The sequence below is a fragment of the Heterodontus francisci genome, chromosome 15 (assembly GCF_036365525.1).
Source record: "Heterodontus francisci isolate sHetFra1 chromosome 15, sHetFra1.hap1, whole genome shotgun sequence".
NCBI lineage: Eukaryota > Metazoa > Chordata > Chondrichthyes > Heterodontiformes > Heterodontidae > Heterodontus > Heterodontus francisci.
The window spans coordinates 19244355-19269960 of record NC_090385.1 but is presented as its reverse complement, the minus strand read 5'-3'; the positions used below and the strand labels follow the sequence as shown (position 1 = coordinate 19269960).

The 25606-nt window shown below is 41.9% G+C and overlaps 1 protein-coding gene across 3 annotated transcripts in view; it reads left to right on the top strand.

Annotated features, from left to right (window-relative positions):
• Positions 1–5051: 5051 nt before the first annotated feature.
• The window catches only part of LOC137377521 (transcription factor Dp-1-like), a 68887-nt gene continuing 48332 nt past the window's right edge, over positions 5052–25606 (top strand). Inside the window, exons 1-5 of one of the 3 annotated variants that reach the window (XM_068047204.1) lie at positions 5053–5526; positions 7019–7110; positions 19020–19086; positions 20987–21087; positions 23835–23956. In XM_068047204.1, the coding sequence (XP_067903305.1) occupies positions 7099–7110; positions 19020–19086; positions 20987–21087; positions 23835–23956 (302 nt within the window). In that variant the 5' untranslated portion in view covers positions 5053–5526; positions 7019–7098. Of the gene's footprint in view, positions 5527–6224; positions 6247–7018; positions 7111–19019; positions 19087–20986; positions 21088–23834; positions 23957–25606 lie in introns of those variants that run through there. The other 2 variants (XM_068047205.1, XM_068047206.1) reach the window with 2 other exon arrangements.

Genomic DNA, 25606 nt, shown 5'->3' with positions numbered 1-25606 from the left:
ACATTTTCCCTAAGACAGGTGCTAAGCTAACTGGCCTGTAGTTTCCTGCGTTCTGTCTCCCTCCCTTTTTGAATAAAGGAGTTACATTCACTATTTTCTAATCAAATGGAACCTTCCCCGAATCTAGGGAATTTTGGAAAATTAAAACCAATGCATCAACTATCTCACTTGCCACTTCTTTTAGGACCCTATGATGAAGTCCATCAGGACCCAGGGACTTATCAGCCTGCAGCTCCAACAATTTGCTCAGTACCACTTCCCTGGTGATTGTAATTTTCTTGAGTTCCTCCGTCCCTTCCATTTCCTGATTTACAACCATTTCTGGAATGTTGCTTGTATCCTCTATAGTGAAGACCAATGTAAAATACCTGTTCAATTCATCTGTCATCTCCTTATTTTCCCTTATCAATTCCCCAGACTCACTTTCTATAGAACCAACACCCATTTGGTTAACTTTTTGTAAAAAAAATCTATAGAAACTCTTACTTTTTAAAATATTTCTAGCTAGCTCTCTATCGTACTCTAATTTTTTTCCTCATTAGCAATCTTTTAGTCATTCTTTGTTTTTTTATATTCTGTCCAATTTTCTGACCTGCCACCCAGCTTTGCGCTTTTATGTGCTTTTTCTTTAAGTTTGATACTATCTTTAACTTTTTTTAGTTAGCTGCGGATGGTGGGTCTCCCCTTGGAATTTTTCTTTCTTGTTGGAATGTATCTATTCTGTATATTCTGAAATAGCCCCTTAAATGTCTGCCACTGCATCTCTATTGACCTATCCCTTAAACTAACTTGCCAGTTCACTTTAGCTAGCTCTGCTTTCATGCCCTCATAATTGCCCTTATTTAAGTTTAAAGTACTAGTCTCGGACCCATTCTTCTCTCCTTCAAACTGAATGTAAAATTCAATCGTACTATGATCACTGCTACCTAGGGGCGCCTTCACTGTGAGGTCATCGATTCATCCTATCGCATTGCACAATACCAGCTCTAGTATAGCCAGCCCTCTGGTTGGCTCCAGAACGTGCTGTTCTGAGAAACTATCCCAAAAACATTCTATGAGCTCCTCATCTAGGCTACCTTTACCTTCTTCCAGTCTATATGTAGATTAAAATCCCTCTTGTTTATGTTTGTTTAGAGATACAGCACTGAAACAGGCCCTTCGGCCCACCGAGTCTGTGCCGACCATCAACCACCCATTTATACTAATCCTACACGAATCCCATATTCCAATAACATCCCCACCGGTCCCTATATATTTCCCTACCACCTACCTGTACTAGGGGCAATTTATAATGGCCAATTAACCTACCAACCTGCAAGTCTTTGGCATGTGGGAGGAAACCGGAGCACCCGGTGAAAACCCACGCAGACACAGGGAGAACTTGCACACTCCGCACAGGCAGTACCCAGAATCGAACCCGGGTCCCTGGAGCTGTGAGGCTGCAGTGCTAACCACTGCGCCACTGTGCCAAGCTCCCATTATTTCTTCCTCTATACTCTGTGCAACCGTGTGGTTACTGTTAGGGAGCCTGTACACAACTCCCACAAGTGACTTCTTATCTTTATCATTTCTCATCTCTACCCAAAGTGCTTCTACATCCTGGTTTCCTGAACATAGGGCATCCCTTTCTAATGCGCTAATACCATCATTAATTAACAGAGCCACCCCTCCACCTTTTCCTAGCTTCCTGTCCTTTCTAAATGTCATGCACCCTTCAATATTCAGGTCCCAATCTATGTCATCCTGCAGCCATGTCTCTGTAATGGCTATCAGATCATACTTATTTATTTCTATTTGCGCTATCAGTTCATCTGTTTTGTTTCGAACGCTACGTGCATTCAGATACAGAACCTTCAGTTTTGTCCTTTTATTATTTTTGTAACGTCTAGCTTTATCTACTGATTTACTCTTAGATTTATAGTCACTGTCCCTTCCTGTCATGGTCTGTTTATCAATTCCCATATTAATAACTTTCTCTCTTGCCTTGTCTCTACTCTTTGATTTACCACATCTTCCCAAATTTCATCCCTTCCCCCCCCCCCACTATTTAGTTTAAAACCATCCGTACTTCCCCAGTTATGCGGCTCGCTGGAACATCGGCCCCAGCACGGTTCAGGTGTAGACTGTCCCAATGGTACAGCCACCACTTTCCCCAGTACTGGTGCCAGTGCCGCACGAACCAGAACCCACGTCTACCACACCAGTCTTTGAGCCACACATTTATTTCTCTAATCTTATTTGCGGGCACTTTATGGCGGGCAGCCATAAAGGCGTGGCTAAAGTGTGGCAAGTTGAAGAGACTTAGTAGTTGGCAGGAAAAAAGAGAGGCGCAAGGGGAGAGCCAACTGTGTAACAGCCCCGACAAACAAATTTTTCTGCAGCACCTGTGGAAGAGCCTGTCACTCTAGAATTGGCCTTTATAGCCACTCCAGGCGCTGCTTCACAAACCACTGACCACCTCCAGGCGCTTATCCATTGTCTCTCGAGATAAGGAGGCCAAAAGAAGAAATTCGCCCTATGCCAATTTGCATGTGTCTCAGGTAATCATCCAGAGATTACCTTTGAGGTTCTGCTTCTTAATTTGGTGCTTAGATCCTCATACTGACTATGCAGAACCTCCTTCCTTGTCCTGCCAATGTCATTGGTACCTACATGGACCACTATGACTGGATCATCCCCCTCCCATTTGAAGTTCCTCTCCAGTCTTGAGCAGATCTCCAGAACCCTGGCAACGGGCAGGCAACACAGCCTTCTGGACTCGCTCTCTGCTGCAGAGAACAGCGACAATCCCCCTCACTATACTGTCCCCTACTACCACTACATTCCTTTTTCCTCCACCCACTTTAATGACTTCCTTTACCACGGTGCCATGGTCAGTTAGCTCATCCACCTTGCAGCCTCCACTGTCATTCAAACAAGCTAAAAGAACCTCAAACCTGTTGGACAATCACAAAGACTGAGGCTCCTGCACTCCTGCCTCTGGGTCCCCTTACCTGTCTCAGCTGCAGCCACACTCGCCTGTCTCTGACCAAATCAGAAGACCCTATCCTAAGGGGTGTGACCGCCTCCTGGTACAAAATGTCCAGGTATCTTTTCCCCTCTGTGATGTGTCACAGTTTCTGCAGCTCGGCCTCCAGCTCAGTGACTCTGAGCCAAAGCTCCTCGAGCCACAAACACTAACTTCAGATGTGGTTGCCCTGGATCACACTGGCATCCAGGTGCACCCACATGCTGCAGCTGTCACACATCACCTGTCCTGCCATCCTTAATGTGTTTTAATTAACTACTTAATTATTTATTTTCCTTTTTTATCTATATTATTAACCTTACCAGTTCCTGTACTATTTTAAACCTTAGGAACAGAATGGACCTTAACCACTTACGATACTCACCAAACAGCTAGCTTCTTCCCCTGTAGTGGAGTAAGAACCAAATCCTACAGGGTGAAAAAGTTTGAAAAAGCAAAGGAGCACCTCCTTCCCCAACTCACCAAACTCTGTTCAAGTCACACTCAGTCCCTTTTTTAATCAATCTAATTAGTAACCTGGTTAAACTATCAATTTTAATTAATGCCTCTAGTCCTGCTCGGTGTTTATACTCTTATTACAACACTGTTACACTACCCAATTGAATATTTTTAATTTTCCATGTCCTAATTTGAACCAATACACTCCCTGCTCTCGCTATGATAAATTATAAAATCTGCCTTAGTTTTTAGTTTATATACTAATGAATTGATCAATTCTTCTTTCATATTTGATTGATTTAGATTCAATTAAATTAAAGGCTTTTCGGTGTAATCACCCCAGCCGGCTTTCTTTTGCCCTGCTCTCTGTTGAGAGTGACGTCGCTTGATTCCCCCCCCAACCAACCCGCCCCACTGCTCTCTCTCCGGCTTCCGACCTTTTGGCACGCTTTTTAAATCTCCACTTGCTCTCTCTGTGGCCTCCGACCTTTTGGCACGCTTGTTTTTGGCCAATTCCTGCTCCTATATATGTTCTTAAGCACATTCTGTGCTCTTGCTACTCTCAGTGCTTTTTCCAAGTAGTATTCAACAAGGATAAATACTGATTCATCAGCTGAGGGAGGGCAGTAGATGATAGTTAGCAGGTTTCCTTGCTCATGTTTGACCTGATGCCATGAGACTTCATGGGGCTTGGAGTCAATGTTAAAGACTCCCTACCTCTAGTGGCTCTGTGCTGCCGGTGGGACAGGACATATCCAGGGATCATTATGGAAGTGTTCCCTACAACAGTGGCTACATTTCAAAAGTGTTTCACTGACTATGCAGTGCTTTGTGACATCCTGAGGTTATGAAAGGTGCTCCATGAATGCAATTCTTTAAAAAAATGTCAGATACCCTAATTCCCTTGAACCATCTGCAAAGACCAGCCAGCTCTTCTCCCCACCCCCTCTGTTGAAACCAAGTGCCTAACTATACCCCTTGACCATTTCCAGTCCAGCCTAAAATCAGAACCTCTCACAGGGTAAGAACCAAGCTGCAGTTTGACAATGACATATTTAGACAAGCACCTTGTCCACTAGGACTTCCTACTACTATTCGGAAGTGGTTGCCTATTTTACCTAAACCAGATGTACCCACATGTACCTGAAGTGATACAAAGTATTGGACTTTAATTGCTGCCAAACATTATTTTACCTGCCGCAATCCTGTACGGTTCTGCCTCTAAGCCGGCACCAAACACTCGCGAGCGCGCTCTAGTGACGTCTGCAACACTTTCAAAAAAAGGAGGCGGTTGCTCAAAGCGCCCGCTAATGGGAAACCTCCGACTTTGGCCAATATCGCCAGCCGACAGCCAATCGAAACGGCGCGTCGGCCGAGACTCCGCCAATAGTCAACACCGCCCTTACCCGGTTGTTGGGGGGGGGGGTCTGTTGTAAACGCGTGGTTGATTGGACAGCGCGGATGACGTTATTTCGGCGAGGACCAACCGCGAGGGGACGGCTCGGCGCGCAGGCCAATGGTGAGGCCGGAGGGGCGGTGCCGAGCAGGGAGCCAATGGGAGGGGAGCGCGAGCCGGACACCGCCAAGATCGGTTGAGGATGAAAACAGTCGCGAGCTACTGGAAGCGGCTTCATTTTAGCTGTTGCGCCGCTGTGGCCGGGAGCCGAGAGAGGGAGGGCGGCAGCAAGTTAACTGCAACTGCCTGAAATATCAATACACGGCGATCCGGATACCCTCGGCTCCCTCCTTATATCACCACCGAAAACTGACAAAACAAAAACTAACCCCCCAGTGAATAATGACAATGTAATTCCAGTTTATTGGGGCTGAGTTTTTATTTTAAATCCACTCCCCTGATGTGTCTGTGGTGCTGGAGGCGACGCGGTGGTTAGCTTCAGTTCCCTCACCCCTATTTTTCCCCATACACCCTCTTTATTTGTTAACCACTGTTATATTTATTTTAAATTTATTTCCTCCGCCCCACCACTACCACCCCCTGACAAAAAGCATTTTAGAGAAAGCGACGCCTGTGGAGCCGACAGATTTATATGTATGAAAAGGTATCATCGCTTTACCTCACTCTTTTCAAAAAAGAAAAATTATGATCGGCTTAATTGGGGCTGAAACTAAGCTTTTCTTAAGTTTCTGATCTAAATTTTATCTCGGCGTTTGCTAGAAATGAGTTAAAATGACGAGTCTTTTTTTGTTGTTTAATTTTCTTTCAGACACGAATTAAGAAGGGAGGGGGCGAATTCTATTCTAAAAAGAATCCCACCCCCCCTTTTCCCCTTTTTCAGACTATAATCATTCAGTGTTGGTGTGAATCCCATCTGCTGCTGGTTTGTAGACTTGGATTAGGTTGTTTACAGTAGAGAGCCCCTGGCTTTAGGCCTAGGCTGCAGATGGGGGGGTGGGGGGGGTGGTGGTTGGTGAGGGCGAGAGGGCCAGGGTTTGAGGTACAGGGTCCGGCCGGATGGGTCCCAAGTTGGAGGGAGGGATTGTAAATACAGCCAGAATTATTTTAATGCATGAATTTCGCTTTGTTTCAATTTTTTAAAAACTGAAACGCCTCCAAATGCAGTACCAGAGTAGGTGTATACGGCATCAGCACGAAAAGAGGAAAGACAAAAACGATTGCAGGATAATATTTTGTAAAACTTCTCTTTCTAAATCGTCTGAACTTTTTTTTATTGTAAATGTGCTGAGTTGTTGATATCTAATTTAAAGAAGCTACTCTTTGGTGCCATGAATATATTGATGAAAGGGAAAGCTCTCAAAAGGTTCGCTTTCGAGCATGCTTGCAAAGTAAAAAGTGTAATTTTTAAAACGCTTTATTCTCTGCTCGTTAACAGCACGATGGATATAACGTGTGGAAAGCACTGATCTTTAGCACGAGAAAAGCCCCGTGCCGTTATTATATGTGACAGTATTTGCATTTTATATTCATATATCTGGTGGGTAGGCCATGAGGCCTGGCGGGGCCTTATTGCTGAGCGATCTGCTGGAAACCAGTTCTGTTAACGTTTTGCCTTAATAGATCTTGTGCCTTTTTAGTATTTGGCATTAGTTTGCAAAAGTAATAACGTTGACCAAAGGTTTTGGTGTAGGGTATAGACTAATGTGAACTTCAGATCGTTTGATAAGGTTTTGCACAATTTGCCCAGTTGCTTCTGGAGCATTAGGCCCCAACAATCTGTCTCAGTAATTTCCAAAATAAGTTTTTGCTAGTATGCATTACCAAGTTTCTTTAGTTTTCCTAGACCTATAGTATTTTTGCTTAGGAATATTTCCAAATATTACTTCGAGCAAACATATGTATTTTAAAATAAGTTGCAGAATATAATGCGAGCAATCCACTGTGTAACTGAGGAAAATTGCAATGTTTTTTTATATGTAATGTTGCTTTACATATGACAAACCAAATAAAATTTAATCTTTGAGAAGTTGAATTGAATGAAGACATAAGTAACTGACCTTTTGTTATATTTTGGAACTTATCAGTAAAAGAAGTTTGCTTTTAAAATCTGTTTTATTTCCACTCCTTTTATATAGGTGCTGTTTAGGTGGAATCCTGTATGTTCTAGTTTTGGTAACAGAAGTATCCAAAATTCAGCAATAAAAGACCCATCAACATGGCCAAAGATGTAAGTGTTATATTTTTGCCAGATATACAGACTTACTCATGAACTGTTATGAAGCAATACTTTAACATCAGCAGACTCTTGCGTTTTAATCCAAAGATGTCTTTAGCCTTATTTATAATAGAATAAAAGACAGCTGCATTTCTGTAGTGCCCTCATAAAACAAGTCCTTAGGACTTGCTAACACGCTTTGCGTCCAGTGAACTACTTTTGAAGTGTAGTTACATTTATGTTGGCAAATGTGGCAGCTAAGATTCACAAACATCAAGTGAGATGAATGACCGTTTGATTCTTTTTTGCAGTAGTAGTTGAGGGTGGAATGTTGGCCAAGATAAAAGGAGAACTCCCTACTATTCAAATAGTACCATCATGGGATCCACAATTCTTCAGATAGTACCATGGGATCTTTCTGTCCACTTGAACAGCTAGATGGGGCTTTGATTTAATGTCTAATCCAAAAAGGCAGCAACTCTGGCAATGCAGTGCGCTCCTCAGTACAATGCATTAAAAGATCGGTCTAGATAATATACGCACATTGCATCCACAGCCATCTGACTTTTGACTTGAGTTCTACATCTGTATGCTTTTGAAATCAAAACACATTGCAAGTTTTAGCCCCCAGTTTGTTCTTTCCTCCTGTGATTCTAGGCCTCTTAAAATTATATTTTGATGTGATCCGATCAGTACTTCCTGCTGTTCTTACAATCATGATGTATCCTGCAATGTGGAACATGGCCCTTCACCACCTTTTCACCATTCAAGAAAAAGTTATGTGTACTGTTACACAGTAAACCATTTTAGACAGCATTGCTGTCTAAAAAATCATAATTGCCGATAGCCTTTGTTGAATTATTTAGGCCACTAAATTTCAGCAGTTAGCAGTTCTAATTTATTAACCTTCTAAAGAGAGGATCTGTGTGACGATAAATGCTTCCTCTACCTCTACAGGAGAAAATGTCTACCAATTTATTAGCTGGCGGTTGTTTATTCAGTTAATTCATTAAGTAAATTTCTCACATCAGCTAATTCTTTTGTTCTCAAAAATTTTCCCTTACCCTTTCAGTTTAGAAGGCAACAGCTCTTGCTAGATTATTGCTGCACGGGAACATTGGCCTTACAGTATATTACCAGAGTGGCCAATCATAAGTGAGCCTAAATGGTCAGTATAGGAGGCTGGGGGTGGGGAAAGATGTGGATGTAATCAAACCCAATCTACGCTTGAATCGCCACACGTACTTCCAGGAGGTCCTTGGATAGGAATGTGGAATGGCAACTCTGTTGTTTTATTTTCTTTATTTACTGACTGCAAAACAACATAATCTAAAAAAATCATGTGGTTTCTTATTTTTCCATAAGGCATCAACTAAACTGCAGATAGCAGTCTCAGACTGTCATGTATGATCTAGGATCAGTGGCCCCAAATTACACTTGTAGTTCTTCTGTCACTTTCTACTTAGGGATAGCATATTCTGGGACCTGTACCCACTAGTTACATGCCATCTGATGCAAACCAGGAAATTATACCCTGTCTACCCAAGTCCTGGTCATTAATGCATATCAAAGAGCAGTGGGCCCAACGCTGACTTCTTGGGTACAACACTGAAAACCTAGAATAGAATTCATAAGAGCCATACCGTGCAGGAGGACGACATTTGGCCCATTGTATCTGTGCTGGCTGTTTGAAAAAGCTATCCCGTTAGTCTTTTCCCCATAACTATGCAGATTTCTCCTCATTGAGTACATGTCCAATTTCTTTTCCAAAGTTGTTATTGAATCCGTTTCCACCACCCTTTTCAGGCAAGTGTATTTCAGATCATTACAACATACTGTTTAAAAACAATTGATTATAAAATGGCTATTTACTCTCACTATATGCATGTAATGGTTATTAATATTTGGGGTCCCAGCAGATTTACCTGTGGAAGATGAGTTCCTTGTCCCTGATGTGTTGTCGTAGTTCTAGCTTATTCTTACACATAATTTATATAAAATAACTGTTCACTTAGTATATATGTTATATTATACATCAGTAGCTTGTATTTATATAGCACCTTTCTTTTGGGCCTCCTTATCTCGAGAGACAATGGATACGCGCCTGGAGGTGGTCAGTGGTTTGTGAAGCACCTTTAACATAATAAAATGTACCAAAGTGCTTCACCAGAGTGTTATAAAGCAAAGTTTGACACTGAGCCACTTAAGGCAATATTAGGGTAGATGTCTAGAAGCTTAATCAAAGAGGCAGGTTTTAAGTAGCGTATATAAAGGAGAATAGCAATGTGGAGAGATTTAAGGAGAGAATTACAGCACTTATGGTCTAAGCTGCTGAAGGTGTGACCACCAATTTTCTTTCTTTTTTCTTTCTTCTTCTTTTGGGCCTCCTTATCTCGAGAGACAATGGATACGCGCCTGGAGGTGGTCAGTGGTTTGTGAAGCAGCGCCTGGAGTGGCTATAAAGGCCAATTCTGGAGTGACAGGCTCTTCCACAGGTGCTGCAGAGAAATTTGTTTGTTGGGGCTGTTGCACAGTTGGCTCTCCCCTTGCGCCTCTGTCTTTTTTCCTGCCAACTACTAAGTCTCTTCGACTCGCCACAATTTAGCCCTGCCAATAGTGGAGTAATTAAAATACAGGATGTTCAAAAGGCCGCAATGAGATCAGTGCAGATATCTCAGGGTTGTGGGGTTGGAGGACATTACAGAGTTAGGGAGGGGCGAGGCATTGAAGGGATTTGAAAACAGGGAAAATTGAGGCATTACCTGTCTGGGAGCCACTGTAGTAACCACATGGGTGATGGATGAATGGGACTTGGTGCAAATAAAGGCATGGGCAACAGAGTTTCAGATGACTTCAAGCTTATGCAGGTTGGAATGTGGGGGGCTTGCTAGCATTGTGTTGGAATAGTTAAGTCTAGAAGTAACAGTGGCATAGATGAGGGTTTCAGTTGCCAAGGAGCTGAAGCAGGGGCGGAGTTGAGCATGTAAATGAGAAATGGGGTGAAGGATAGATCCTTGGAGAATACCAAAGATAACTGCTGGAGCAAAAAGAGAAGCCTTTGACGTGGTTGGCTGATAAATATTGCAACTTTGTTTCTCCCTCTCCCCCCAGAGTTAGGGGTTTGGTCTCAAGTACTTCCAGTGATAGAAGTGTCCACCTAATAATAGCTTGACGGTTATCAAATAGATTGAAGCCTGTAATTAGACAACTGAATAGCCCAATTCTACACGAGGACACAGGTAGTTGATTAGTAAATAAAACAGCAGATACGTTAATAGTAGTATTTTGATTATATCTGTTATGTGCGTTAAATGAGAATGGTGGTACTGCCAAATCTAGAGCCCACTGGTTACCTAGAAGCATGCAGGGTAAGATAAAGCAGAAAACGAAAGATTATTACCGTCACAAAAAATGTAATACTTTAGAAAGCCTAGATGAGTGTAGAAAGTGCAAAAGGACATGAAAAAATATTGGCAGGTAAAATCAAGGAAAAACCAAAAATATTTTATCAATACATTGAGTAAGAGGATAACTAAGTAAAGGGTAGGGCCTATCAGAGATTTACAGGGTAACTTATGCATGGATGCAGAAGATGTGGGCATGGTTCTTAATGAGTAATTTATCTCTGTTTTCTCCAAGGAGAGGGATGATGCAGGCATTGTAGTTAGAGGAGGAATGTGAAATATTAAATACGATAAGCATAATGAGAAACCAAGTATTGGAGGATTTGACCTCCTTGAAAGTGGATAAATCACCAGGGCCAGATGGATTGTATCCCAGGCTGTTAAAGGAAGCCAGGGAGGAAATAGCGGATGCTTGGAGGATCATTTTCAAACCCTCACTAGATACAGGTGAGGGACCAGAGAATTTGAGATCTGCAAACATTGTACTATTGTTAGGGTTACACGGATAGGCTAAATAAGTATACGCCGGTTAGTCTAACCTTGGTGGTGGGCAAATTATTAGAATCCGTTCTAGAGATAGGATAAACTGTCACTTAAAAAGGTACGGATTAATCAGGGATAGTTAGCATGGATTTGATAAGGGAAGGTTGTGTTTTACTAATTTATTTGAATTTTTTGAGGAAGTAACAAGGAGGATTGATGAGGGTAGTGCAGTAGATGTTGCCTACATGGATTTTAGTAAGGCATTTGACAAGGTCCCACGTGGCAGACTGGCCAGAAAAGTAAAAGCTTATGAGATACAGGGGAATGTGGCGAATTGGATCCAAAATTGGCTCAGTGACAGGAAACAAAGGATAATAGTCAATGGATGCTTTTGCAAATGGAAAGCTGTTTCCAATGGCGTTCCACAGGGCTCAGTGTTGGGTCCCTTGCTGTTTGTGATATATATTAATGGTTTGGACTTGAATGTAGGAGGCACGATTGGGAAATTTGCAGATGATACAAAAATTGGCTGTGTGGTTGCTGGTGAAGTATAACTATAGACTCCAGAATGATATCAATGGTTTGGTTGAGTGGGCAGAAAAGTGGCAAATGGAATTCAATCCAGAGAGGTGAGAGGTAATGCATTTGGGGAAGGCAAACAAAGCAAGGGAATACACAATAAATGGGGTAAAGAGGGTAGAGTAGGTGAGAGACCTTGGAGTGCATGTCCACAGGTCCCTGAAGGTGGCAGGACAGGTAGATAGAGTGGTGAAGAAAGCATATGCAATGCTTTCCTTTATTGGCCGAGGTATAGAATACAAAAGCAGGGATGTAATGCTGGAACTGTATAAAACGCTGGTTAGGCCACAGCTGGAGAATTGAGACAGTTCTGGTCACCACATTACGGGAAGGACGTAATTGCTCTACAGAGAGTACAGAGGAGATTTACAAGAATGTTGCCAGGGCTTGAAAATTGCAGCTATGAGGAAAGATTGGATCGGCTAGGGTTGTTTTCCTTAGAACAGAGCAGGCTGAGGGGTGACTTAATTGAGGTGTACAAAATTGAGGGGCCTTGATAGAGTGTACAGGAAGGACCTGTTTTCCCTAGCGGAGAGGTCAGTTACTAGGGGTCACAGATTTACAGTGATTGGTAGAAGGATTAGAGGAGACATGAGGATAAACTTTTTCACGCAGAGGGTGGGTGGGTATCTGAAATTCGCTGCCGGATCAGTGTGGAAGCAGAAACCCTCAACTCATTTAAAAGGTACCTGGGCATGCACGTGAAGTGCCGTAACCTGCAAGGCTATGGTCCAGGTGCTGGAAGGTGGGATTAGAATGGGCGGCTGGTTTTTTCAGCCGGCGCAGACACAATGGGCTGAATGGCCTCTTTCTGTGCTGTAACTTTTCTATGGTTCTAATAAATCAAGGTATGGCAGGACACCTCAGACCTGTAGAATGCACATCCTGTGCCATGTGGGAAAACAGGATGCTTCCCATGTCCTGTACAACTACAGGCACAGGAAGTGTTGTCAGCCTGAGGAGCTTGAGTTCTGGGTTTTGGAGCTTGAGCAACAGCTGATATTATTCTGATGCGTCCGCGAGGATGAGTGTTTCGTGGATAACAAGTTTCAGGAGGTGTTTGCCCTGCAGCTTGAGTGCAGACAGAGAGAGACTGAGTGACTGCCAGACAAACACAAAAGTGAAGGCAGGTAAAGCCTAATTACCCAACCTGAACCCGACCAAACTCGACCAGATGTGTTGGGTTTGGATCGGGTCGGTTCTATATTCTGTGTCCAGCATTCGGGGTTGGGTTTTGTTTTGTATTGTTTGCTTTTTAATCTACGTTTTGATGCAATTTTATTTCTGTACTAACAACATGTTTGGTATTTTTGGGTCGGGTCGGGCATGAAAAACATTGAAGGACTCAGGGCCCGGGTCGGGTTCGGGATGGCTGTGCCCGGGTCGGGTTTTAATTTTATACTCGAGCCAGGCTTTAAAGGCAGGTAGTTCAAGACACCCCTGAGAGCATCATGTTCTCTAACCAGTCTTTGGTTCTGAATACTGATGGGGGAGAGGATTCCTCTGGAGAGTGCAGCCAGAGCTAAGACCATAGCACTGTGGGTGGCTCAGCTGTATAGGGAGGTAGGAGCAAGGTCAACAGAGGGATAGTGATGGGGGAATTTCATAATTTGGGGAGCAGACAGGCATTTCTGTGGGAGCAGGTGTGATTCCAGGATGGTATGTTGCCTCCCTGGTGCCAGGGGTCAAGGATATCATTGAGCAGCTGCAGAATATTCTGGAAGAGGAGGGTGAACAGCCAGAGGTCATGGTCTGTATTGTACCAATGGCATAGGTAGAAAAAGGGTTGAGGTCCTGCAGGCTGATTTTAAGGATTTAGAAAAGAAATTAAGAAGCAGGACCTCAAAGGTACTAATCTCAAGATTGCTTTTGGTGTTATGTGCTAATGAGTACAGAAATAGGAGAATAGAGGAATGCATGGCTGGAGAGATGATGAGGAGGGAGGGCTTTAGATTCTTGGGGCATTGGGACCTGTTCTGGGGAAGGTGCAATCTGTACAAACTGGACTGATTTCAACTCAACAGGGCTGGGACCAATACCCTACCAGGCAGGTTTGCTAGTGCTGTTGGGGAGTGTTTCAACTAACTAGGCAGGGGGATGGGAAGGTGAGATAGATTCATCAGGGACAATTAGCAAGAGAATTTGGAAGGCAGAGCAAGCAATATTGATTCAAGAAACAATTACAGCCACAGGAAGGGATGAAATGTTAGAGGGATCATCCAATGAGGCTATTTGCGTTGAACTAAGGAACAAAAAAGTGGCAGTTATACTGCTAGGTGTGTACTATAGACCCCTAAACAGTGAGAGCAAGATAAAAGAGCAAATGTGTAGGCAAATTTCTAACGCATGCAAAAGCAGTAAGCCAGTAATAGTGGAGGGATTGGAATTACCCTAATAAGTGGGATGCAGTCAGCGTAAAAGGTACAGAGGGCACAGAGTTCCTGAACTGTATTCAGGAAAACCTTTTTTTAGCTGGTATGTGGCAAGCCCAGTGTGGGGTGGTGGTGGGGGGAGCGGGGAGGGGTTTGGAAATCCTGGATTTAGTTTTAAGGAATGAAACTGGACAGGTTGAAGAAGTATCAGTGGTGGAGCATTTCTTGTGGTAGTGATCATAATTCAGTTAGATTTAACATAGTTATGGAAAAGGACATAAATAAAGTAGGAGTAAAGGTTCTAAATATGGGGAAGGCTGATTTGGCTAGGCTGAGAAGCAATTTAGCGAAAGTGGGCTGGAAATTATTACTTGAAGGTAAATCGGTGTCAGAACAATGGGAGGCATTCAAAGAGGAGATTCAAGGGGTTCAGGGTAAACATGTTCCCACAAAGAAAAAGAGTGGAACTGCTAAATCTAAAGCCCCTGGATGATGAGTTGCATAGAGGGTAAGATGTGGCAAAAAAGGGAAACTTAAGTTACACAGAGCTTAATACAGCAGAAAGCCTAGAAAGTACACCGTGTGGGGTGAAATTAAAAGGGAAATTAGGAAAGCAAAGAGAGAACATGAAAAAAATACTAGCAAGTAAAATAAAAGAAAATCCAAAGATGTTTTATAAGTACATAAAGAGCAAGTGGACAACTAAGGAAAGATTATGGCCCATTAGGGACCAAAAAGGTAACCTGTGTGTGGAGGCGGGAGATGTGGGTAAAGTTCTTAATGAATACTTTTGCGGCCCTCGTTACAAAAGAGGGGGCCAAAGATGTCGTAGTTAAGGAGGAAGAGTTTAATATGTTGAACGGGATGAACATTGTAAGAGAGGAAGCATTAAAGGGTTTGACGTCTTTGAAAGTAGATAAACTGCCAGGCCCAGATGAAATATATCCCAGGCTTATTAAAAGAAGCAAGGGAGGCAATTGCGGAAGCTCTGATCATCATATTTCAATCCCTCCTGGCAACAAGAGTGATGCCAGAGGATTGGATGACTGCCAACGTTGTACCGTTGTTTAAAAAGGGAGGAAGGGATAATCCGAGTAATTATAGGCCAGTTAGCTTAACTTCGGTTGTGGGGAAATTATTGGAATCAATTCTGAGGGACAGTATAAATCTTCATTTAGAAAGACATCGATTAATCAAGGAAAGTGAAGATTAATTGTTATGGGAAGATTAATGGTTTCATTGGGGACTAGGACATCAAAGGTGGAGGTGAGGGTGAAGTTGAGCAAAACAATAGCTGCAGAAATGCTATGGCGAACGGAGGGCCAAAGACGAGACCGTTGGGATTTTGAAAGTGAATGACATTCTGGGCCCTTGGCTGATTTGCCTGTGACAAGTGAGCCACTTGTTCCTGATGTGTTGGTAGTTATACAGTGTTTTTATTCCTTAACTGGAGTTTTTACATAAAGTCACTGACTAACTGTTTGGTGTGTACATATACTTTGATCATTAAGATTGAGGCCTTGGCTGATTTTCCTATGACAGCTGGGTTACTTGTCCTTGATGTGCTGTTGGTAATTAAAGCAGTATTTTTACGTATTAATTGATTCATTATTTATATAAAATGACTGTTCACTTTCAGTATATTCATTATATTATTGATATTCTGGGTCCCTGGCTGATTTACCTGTGGAAGGTAAATTTGTGGTCTCTGTGCTTTCTGCTGAAACCTATTGTTACAGTTGCAGGCCGTGCACAACTTGTGCGTTCCCTTCCAGTCTGAAAAATAACTGCTCACCATTATTATAATAAAAGCAACATACTGTGGATGCTGGCAATCTGAAACAAAAACAAGAAATGCTGGAATCACTCAGCAGGTCTGGCAGCATCTGTGGGAAGAGAAGCAGAGTTAACGTTTCGGGTCAGTGACCCTTCTTCGGAACTGACAAATATTAGAAAAGTCACAGATTATAAGCAAGTGAGGGGGTGGGGCAAGAGATAACAAAGGAGAAGGTGCAGATTGGACCAGGCCACATAGCTGACCAAAAGGTCACGGAGCAAAGGCAAACAATATGTTAATGGTGTGTTGAAAGACAAAGCATTAGTACAGATTAGGTGTAAATACACTGAATATTGTGCAAACCTGAAAAAAAACCTGAAAAAAACAGTGGGTAAGCAAACTGAACAAACTAAGATGAAATGAAATAAATGCAAAAAAAGATTGTAAAGAATGTAAAAAAAAAAGGAAGAAAAAAATAACTAAAAATGAAAGTAAAATGGGGGGCTGTCATGCTCTGAAATTATTGAACTCAATGTTCAGTCTGGCAGGCTGTAGTGTGCCTAATCGGTAGATGAGATGCTGTTCCTCGAGCTTGCTTTGATGTTCACTGGAACACTGCAGCAATCCCAGGACAGAGATGTGAGCATGAGAGCAGGGGGGAGTGTTGAAATGGCAAGCAACCGGAAGCTCAGGGTCCTGCTTTCGGACTGAGCGGAGATGTTCCGCAAAGCGGTCACCCAGTCTGCGCTTGGTCTCCCCAATGTAAAGGAGACCACACTGTGAGCAGCGAATACAGTATACTACATTGAAAGAAGTACAAGTAAATCGCTGCTTCACCTGAAAGGAGTGTTTGGGGCCTGGGATAGTGAGGAGAGAGGAGGTAAATGGGCAGGTATTACACCTCCTGCGATTGCAGGGGAAGGTGCCCTGGGACGGGGACGAGGTGGTGGGGGTAATGGAGGAGTGGACCAGGGTGTCGCGGAGGGAACGATCCCTTCGGAATGCTGACACATTATTCCCTGCTTTCTGTTCCTTAGCCAATTACTTCAATTTTGCTAACCAGTCTATTTAGTACTTTATCAAATGCCTTTTGAAAGTCCATAAAATACAAAATCAACCATACTACCCTCATCGACCCTCCATTACTTGATCAAAGAACTCATGTCTGTTCCAAATTTGGGTGCCTATTTTTCACCTGGCTATCAACTGTGGCCCTGGCCAAGAAAACTAGATTGAAGGAGTGTGACTGTGGGCACACTTTACTCCAACCACCACCACCACTGCAACCCCCCCCCCCCCCCCTGCCGAAATGAGGGGTGGGGAGGCATCAAGGTTTAATTGGAAATGAATTTAAAGGTACTAACAAAAGATATTTGTCAACTGTTGAGCTTTTGCTTCTTAGTTTTTCTCTGATCTTTCGCCTCCCATATAGCTTTTTACAGTAAGCAGTGACTTAAAGTAAGGTGTCCACAGTCCTATTTGTGATCATTTCATTTATGCTGGTTTGTCTTCCTTGAATTTTGTGGGCCTGAAGATTTGGAAAGAACTGGGTTTTTTAAGCATTGTTGTCCCTTTGGTGGATGACTTAAAAATCAAAATATCAACAACTGATAGTATCTGCAACCAGAGGTAAATACAGTTTTATGGGAACATGGGTCTAAATTTTCTGTCGTTCTGAAGTTTCATGATGCATGTCTGCATCTCTCAAAAGATAGTAGCTTAGATACCTTGATTTAAGAGACTGATCTTTAAATTGCAGTTTTTCAACTAAGATAGGATACTGGCCAGCTAACGCAACATCAGTTTCTACAGGTATGCTGACACCCAGCTCTACCTCACTGCCACCTCCCTTGCCTACTCCACTGTCCCTAAATTGTCAGACTGCATGTCCAACATCCAGTACTGGATGGGCAGAAATTTCCTCCAACTAAGTATTGGGAAGACCAAAACCCTTGTCTTTGGCTTCCACCATAAGCTCTGTTCCTTAACCATCGACTTTGTCCCTCTCCCTGTCAACTGTCTTTGGCTGAACCAGACCGTTGACAGCCTTGGTGTCTTATTTGACACGGAGATGAGCTTTCAGTTACACATCCGCGCCATTCCTAAGACTGCTTTTTTCCATCTCTGTAATATTGCCCGACTCCGTGCCGTGTCAGTTCATCTGCTGCTGAAACCCTTATCCATGCCTTTGTTACTATTCCAATGCACTTCTGGCTGGCCTCCCATCATCTACTCTCTATAAACATGAGCTCATCCAAAACTGTGCTGCCCGTATCCTAACTTGCACCAATTCCCATTCACCCATCATTCCTGTGGTCACTGACTTACACTGATTCCTGGACAGGCAGTACCTCAATTTTTAAAATTCTCGTCCTTGTTTTCAAATCCTTCCGTGGCCTCACTGCTCATTATGTCTCTAACCTCCTCCATCCCTCCTGCCCTCCGAGATCTCTGCGCTCCTGCTTTTTTGACCTCTTGCACATTCTATCGTACCTTCCACTGCCTAGGCCCTAAGCTCTGGAATTCCCTCCTTAAGCTTTTCTGCCTACTTCTCTCTCTCCTCAAGACACTCCTTAAAACCTAGCTGTACGATGAAGCTTTATCATTTGTCCTAATATCACAGAGCATTATGTGGCTGTGTTAAATTTTGTTTAATAACATTCCTGTAAAGCACCTTGGGACATTTTGCTAAAGTCACTCTAAACATGCAAGTTCTTATTGCAGACTGATCTAAAATCTTTGCTTTGAAGAGTGAATTGAAATGTGCAGATAGTTGTACTGACAGTGCAGTATTAATGAGTAAGTCCATTTATCTGAATGGCTACATAGCCATAAATAATGTAAAGACACCTATCTGCAGTTTATTGGTATGTTGGTCTTTGTACCCTATCTTCAGGGATATCATGCTTTATATGATGTATAACACATGTGTATGAGCATGCAGTGAGATTCTGGTGCAATTTTGTGGCATGACTTGGGTTAGCACTGACCATTCCCTGCAGATTGAGTTCTTGATCATGCCTATATTGCTAAGAAAAAGGTGATGGCTACAATTCTCAAAGCTGGGAGGAAAAAAATGAGTTGAATTAGATTCCTAATGGCTGCCTACAAATAAGATTAGTAGAGACCTAGGAGCAAATTGCTTGTTTCCTGTCTGTTTCCTTGGTTAGAAATTGACACTGAAAAGAATGAAGAAAAATAACAAAAATAGTGCTAAAGTGAATTGTTCAAACTTATCAATTCACTGTTCATTAAACCATATTCAACTAAAATTAGTATTTATTGTGCTTGTGTTCTTTTTCATAGATTGGAATAGTAGAAAGTAACGGCGAGATCAAAGTTTTTACAGATCAGAATGTTAGTCCAGCGAAAAGTAAGTATCAATGATTATTTTAGTAGTTTTCCATAATTTGATATTTCATATGTATTTCACTTACTAAAATGGAGTGGTGGGGGAAGTGACTATCTTTTCCTCTTCTATTGGGAGGATGGAATGAGCTGTCTTTTTACAGATAAGTTCTGCAAACATAATTTGCTTTTAGAACAAAATGGTAGTGGCACAGTTCATTAGCTGGTTACTAACTGTTCGATAGAAATAGGATGGGGGCATGAAGAATTTTATTCAGAAGAAAAAAATTCAAAAATGGAGCTCTCTAGCACAATCTGCAAGTTGGTAATAGAATGTAAAGTCTGGTTGCGTTTTCTCTATTTCTGTTCAACAAGCAGATAATGTGCTACCAGACCTCTGCTGATTGTACTCATTGGAAGATGTGAGAGCATGGCATGGCATGACTTCCCTCCATTCTTGTCATGCAAATATCAAGCAAGGACAATATGACTGTGATTAGGAACTTCACTTGAGCAAAGCCATGTCCCATCAACTTGTGGTGCAGCTTTTTGGCACTTTATTGTACCATGCTGCCTGAATTATTTAATGCTTAACTGAATGTAGCATAGACTTGGCAGTCAGGTGATGCACTACCATGATGTGCTGATAACTGTGCAATTAACGGAAAGGATGTGGATCTTCACCCCATTTTATATATAATAGAGAGAGGGATGGATATAGTTGTCCCTGATCTCGCCTAGGTCAAGAGGGTATCAACAGCTGTTTCTATGGAGGTAATCCATCTGTGTTGTGCTCTGGCTGTCTCCAAGCTGAGAGTTAAGAGCAAGCCATTAGGATTTCATCTGGAGTGGTGGTTGACATAACATTACCTAGCTTCAAGGATGATGCTGTTAGTTTCGTAACCCATATCAAAATGAAATATTTAAATTGTTCATAATTTCAGATTGCATAAATTGTCATAGACAGAACAAAGTTGTGTAATCAATACTTTTATGTAAGTGAATCTTCTATATGCAAGTTATCAATATTTTGCATTGTCAGGTTCCATTAAGAGCAACATTTTCCCTTCTTTACAAAAGAATCTTGTTGACTCAGAAGTTCCTCTTCCAATCCATAATATAATATTTCACAGGTGCCAGCAGCAGCTCACCGAAGTGACTATTCTTGAAGTGAGCCTAGACAATGAGTGTTGGGGGGGGTGTATTACAGGTGAGCCCAGTCCTCTTCTCTCCTGACATGTGTACTTTCCAGAAGGGATCACTGGATATTGAACTGGAACTCTAGCCAATTTTGTCCCCCACTTCATTCCAGTAGTGGAGAGGCAAGATGAAGTGCTCCTGATTGAGATCATCGCACTCAACAGAAGAAAAATCTGTTTGATCTTCTGTCTGGCCTATACGGCTATATTACCACACCTCGAGATTCAGTCTAATTGTTCGCATTTTATGTGAAAAGTTTCCTGACATTGGTCTCAAGTGCACCACTCCATCAGGGGGTAATAGTCTCAATCTTGCCTGCTGAGCAGTATTTCTTTTTGACTAAAACACAAGACTGAGCATTAAAGTTAAAAGCAAGGTTATCCAGCAAAACAAGTATAGTGCTATGGTTGCTTCCAGCTATTGGCTTCTGTCAAAAAAGCATTTGATTCAAGACTAAAATTTCAAAAGTATTTTATTTGTTGTTTTGGATACTGTTGGCATCCATTGGCTTCATGAATTAAAAAAAACACAGTTATACAAACAAGTTGTATTTGTTGTAACAAAATGATGAAACTTGTTTGCCTGTATCTTGTATCCTACTTTGTTTCTTGTAATTGACAAGTATACAGATGCTAGAGCGTCTTGAACTACCAAATGTTTCCATTGCTAATGTGAATACCAGAAGATGGTGCTGGTGCCTGCAACCTCTCTCTTTCTCTTTACAGTTGCATTAGTGACAGTAGCATCTTCGCATCTCACCACCCCAGGGAAACAAATTTTGCCAAAAACACTGGGGCTATCAAATGTTAGTAACGCTCCTCAGATGGTAAGGATGCTGCTTTCAAACACCAAATGTTGATTGTTGCAGTATGATAACATTTCTTTCCCATTATCTCGCCTCTTCTGAAGGTTCTGAGTGTTGGTAGCTCTCTGATACCTTACCCAAATAGGCACACTTGATATGAGCCTGGCTGTTGAGATTTGATTAGCGGTAATGAGGAGGATATTACAGCTGAACCCAATTCCTCACACTAATATGCAAATACATAGGAGAGAGGAGATGGTTGGATTCCTATTCACTATTCAGTGAGCTCAGCTAGAAGATTACCCCCACTAATAAGTGAGGACAAGTTCACAGATAATTAGGAATGAGAAAGGTCATTCTGCCCATTTTGTCTTAACCATTTTACAGTGCCATATCACAGCATTTAACAGTCTCCAAAATAAGTGCATGCGTTTGCTCTTCTGTATTTGCAAGTCCATTCCAGTTGTTGATTTTTCGTGAAGAACGTTCTGACATTACTCTTAAATTTGCCTTTCGTCAGTTTGAATCTATGCCCTTTGACTCTTGAAGCATCTCCTTGGAATAGTGAACTGGAATTACTTTTCTATATCTCAATATCTTATATTTTTATAATATCTCCCTTCATTATCCTACTTTCAGGGCAGAAGACCCCAGAATCTCCAATCTTTCCTCAACTTAATTCTGAACACAAAGATTTACCTTGTGCTTTTTCTCTATACTATCTCCAAAGGTTGAATGTTTCTCATGTCTTAGAAATTAAAACTAGACACACAACTTCAGTTGCGATCTGATCAGACCTGTACAGTTTCCATTTCAGTATGGTAAATTCTGACTTAGAGTCAGTCATTTACGGCGCAGAAGGAGGCCATTCGGCCCATCAAGTCCATGCCGGCTCTCTGCAGAGCTACTCAGTCAGTCCTATTCCCCTGTTCGATCCCTGTAGCCCTTCAAGTGGCCATCCAATTTCCCCTTGAAGTCATTGATTGTCTCTGCTTTCACCACCCTGTAGACAGCGAGTTCCAGTTCATTATCACCCGTTGCGTAAAAAAGTTCTTCCTCGTATTCCCCCTTGAAACCTTGAATGTGTCCCCTACTCCTTGTACCATTTGTTAATGGGAACTATTTTCCCTTATCTTATCTAAGACTGTCATAATCTTGTACACTTCTATTAAATCTCCCCTTAATCGTCTTTGTCGTAAGGAGACCAACTCCAGTTTTTCCAGCCTAATCTCTTAACTAAAATACCCCATCCCTGGAACCATTCTGGTAAATCTCCTCTGCACCTTCTCATGGACCCTCACATCCTTCCTAAATTGCGGTGACTAGAACTATATTATACTACCTCATACTCTCCTGACTTAGCAACGTGGGTTAGGGTTCTGTTTGTTTTGTTTGTTGTTCAACAGTAACTGGACATGTTACAGTGTGACTCAACATTTCTAGATTTTTTCAACTTCGCCATTGGCTAATTCCATCATATTTTCTGTATGCATTAAGCTTAGCCATCAGCTTCTTCCCTCTTTTCACTCATCACCACTCAAGTCCGCCCCAATACGCACACAATTGAATAGGCTACCAGCACTCGATGCCTTCATTTACAACTTGTTGATGGTTTTTTATATTAATGATATTGTACTCCAGCAGAGAATGACCATATCTAGAAAAAGGGAGGGAAGATAATTGGGGATGGGGCGAAGTTGTTGGGGGAGAGGGGGCTAAAATTGATTTATCCAGTACTTTTAACACCAACCATAAACAGAGCAGTAGCTTTTTTTAAAATTCTGAAGAGGTGTTAACCTACTGGCTCCTTCCTGAGAGTTTTCCTAAACTGATCTTGTGTACCTCCTGATGGCTAGCTTCAAATCAGCATTGGCAGAGACCTGGGAGGAAGTCGCTTTTCATTTCTGGGATTGCATGTAGTGCCAGGGGACCTAATTGGGAATGGGGAAGAAAAATACTTTCTGCCTAAAAAGGCATGTGGGGGTGGAACTTGGGAAAGAAAAAATTCATATTTACAAATTTTTGGCCCTTCTATCCATGCAGTTGAATGAGTGGCTGGGTTTTTCTTTACAGCCTTTGATAGCATAAAACCTAGCAGTGTAGGAGAAGGCTATTCGCTAGAACAATCAAAGTTAGTCCAACTGCCCTGCCTTGTTTTCCAACTATGGTCATTTATCTTCCCCTACTTCAAATACTTATCCAATTTTGCCTTAAATTGTAACAGTCTCTGCCTCAAACATTCTCTGCTGTAACAATCCTTTATTTAAAGCAATTTCTCCTTATTTGTCATCATGGAGAAATCAGAGGCACAAACCTGATCCTGCCATGGTAATACAGCATGTTGCATTTCCAAAGTACCGTACAATTATATATCTATATACTTGCATAACTGTACAGGAGCAGGAGTTCATGAGGCAATATTTGAGCTATGAAAATGAGAAGTTACGACATGTGTCTTAGTGCTGCGATTGTCTTGCTCACAGCAAAACCAGGTAATTCCCATTGTTCTTGGAGCTTAATGCTTCACGATCGAACTATACTTTCTACTTTTTCTTTAAGGAGTGATGACCACATCCCCATGAAATAATAAAAAAAAGCTTTTAAACTAGTATAATCTTGTTGAGGCTCATTATTAGTTTGAGATGGCATTCCTGAAATTCTGTCTGGGAAGGTCCAAGCTGTTGCCATTCAATTTTAAACTGTCCTGTGCATTTGAACAATTTAACCTGATTTTTAATCCTTTTCTGTTTCTTCTGCTTCCTGTTTAGGTAATTAGTACACCTCAACGAACACCGGCAACACCTACTGTTTTAGTGGGAAGCCCCCATGGTCCTAATATACAGATGTTAACTCAGGGTGAGGCATCGGACTCTTCTCCTTGGAGTACAGGGTAAAGAAAACTCACTTCAGATTGTACTTTAAGGAATATGGATTTTTTTGCACCTACGTTTGTAAAATTAAACAGTATATCAGTTCATATACTCCAGATGTCTTCTGTATAGTCTGGTTTTGTTGAAGTTCATTTCTACTTTGAGTTACAGTTTGAAAGCCCCTCCCTAGATTACATTTATAAAGATTTTATGGGCTATGAAGCTTTGAAGCTAAGTGTTTCAGGCTTTTAAAGCAGTCATGCTCAAAGCTTAATCAAATGTGTTTATCTGCAAAAAGTTGGATTTTCATATTTTGCTGATCTAAATCCCAGCGTACTTGAATCCTCTATCTGGTGAAGGAAGAGCATTTAACCAGTAGTGAAAAATTTTAAATGTTCAATTGTTTAGCCATTTATTACCAGATCTGACTAGACCTCATAGCATTATCAAGCTATGCACTCCATCACTAAAACTGCCCACTATTCAAAGATCATCCAGGAAGGCAAAGATAATAGCTGGCTTCTCTTCTCCACTAACCGTCTTCTGAAAACACCCTCACCTCCAACAATAAGTGCAATGAGCTCATGGACATTTTTGTTACAAAGATTGAAACCATCTGATCAACTGCCTCTGCTGCTTCCCTCCCTTGTAGCCCACTGGCATAACTTCCATTGAGGTTTCCCTTTGCCCTAATCATGAATTCCCATCTGTCCCGAGTTGTTCTCCTATCTCCCCTCATGTCCTCTCCAAGCTCATCTTATCAATGATACCTACCTCCTAGTCCCTCCACCCTATTTCCATTAAACTGCTGCCCACGCAAATTCCCTTCCTGTTATTAATGGTTCTCTGTATTCAAATACTGTTTCCCCCCCTCTCCAAGTTTGGATTCGTCACCCCTCTTTTCAAGAAAACAATCCTTGACCCCTTTATCCTTGCAAACTGCCCACCCATCTCGAATCTCCCTTTCCCCTCAAGGCATTGAGTCTGTTGTTGCCTCTAAAATATGTGCCCACCTTTCTAGGAACTCCATGTTTGAATCCCTCAATCTAGTACTAAATCTATCAGAAGCTTGTTTTTTAAAAAAAATCTAGTTTCTTGCAATATTATGCACCATCTGTCGGGCTCTGCTATTGCTGTCTTTAAATACTACTCTTGACTCAAAAAAATCAATGCAGACTTCAGTAGTCTGCTGGAGTTCCAAATGTAAGTGGAATTCCCCTGTATGGGGATATAGAAGGGCTTAACTGGTGGCATATGGTTCAAAATACCTTGCCTAAATGCAGTGAAGAATATGGTTTGTTTTCATGCCAGTAAGCCATTTCCTATGGTGAATTGTCCAGTTCCATCACTGCTGTTTGTATCTTGCCATGAGACAAGAATTAAGTCTAGAAGGTTAAAACAGGAAAGGTACTGAATTTCTTTGAAGCCTGCATCTAGAGTATTGAAAAGTCTAACAAAGTTACTGGAAACCCATTAGAAGTATTCAAGAATGGGAGTAGAGAGAAGAGACAGTTGGATATTGAATGCAACGGACCTCTTGAATCTCCAACATGAAGGAAGACTCAATTTTTTTTCCTGTAAGATGAGGTGAAAATTGCCCAACATGTTGCAGCTTGCAAGTCATACTTAGATGTGGAAGTTCCTCATACCGAATTAGAAAAATGCACTTT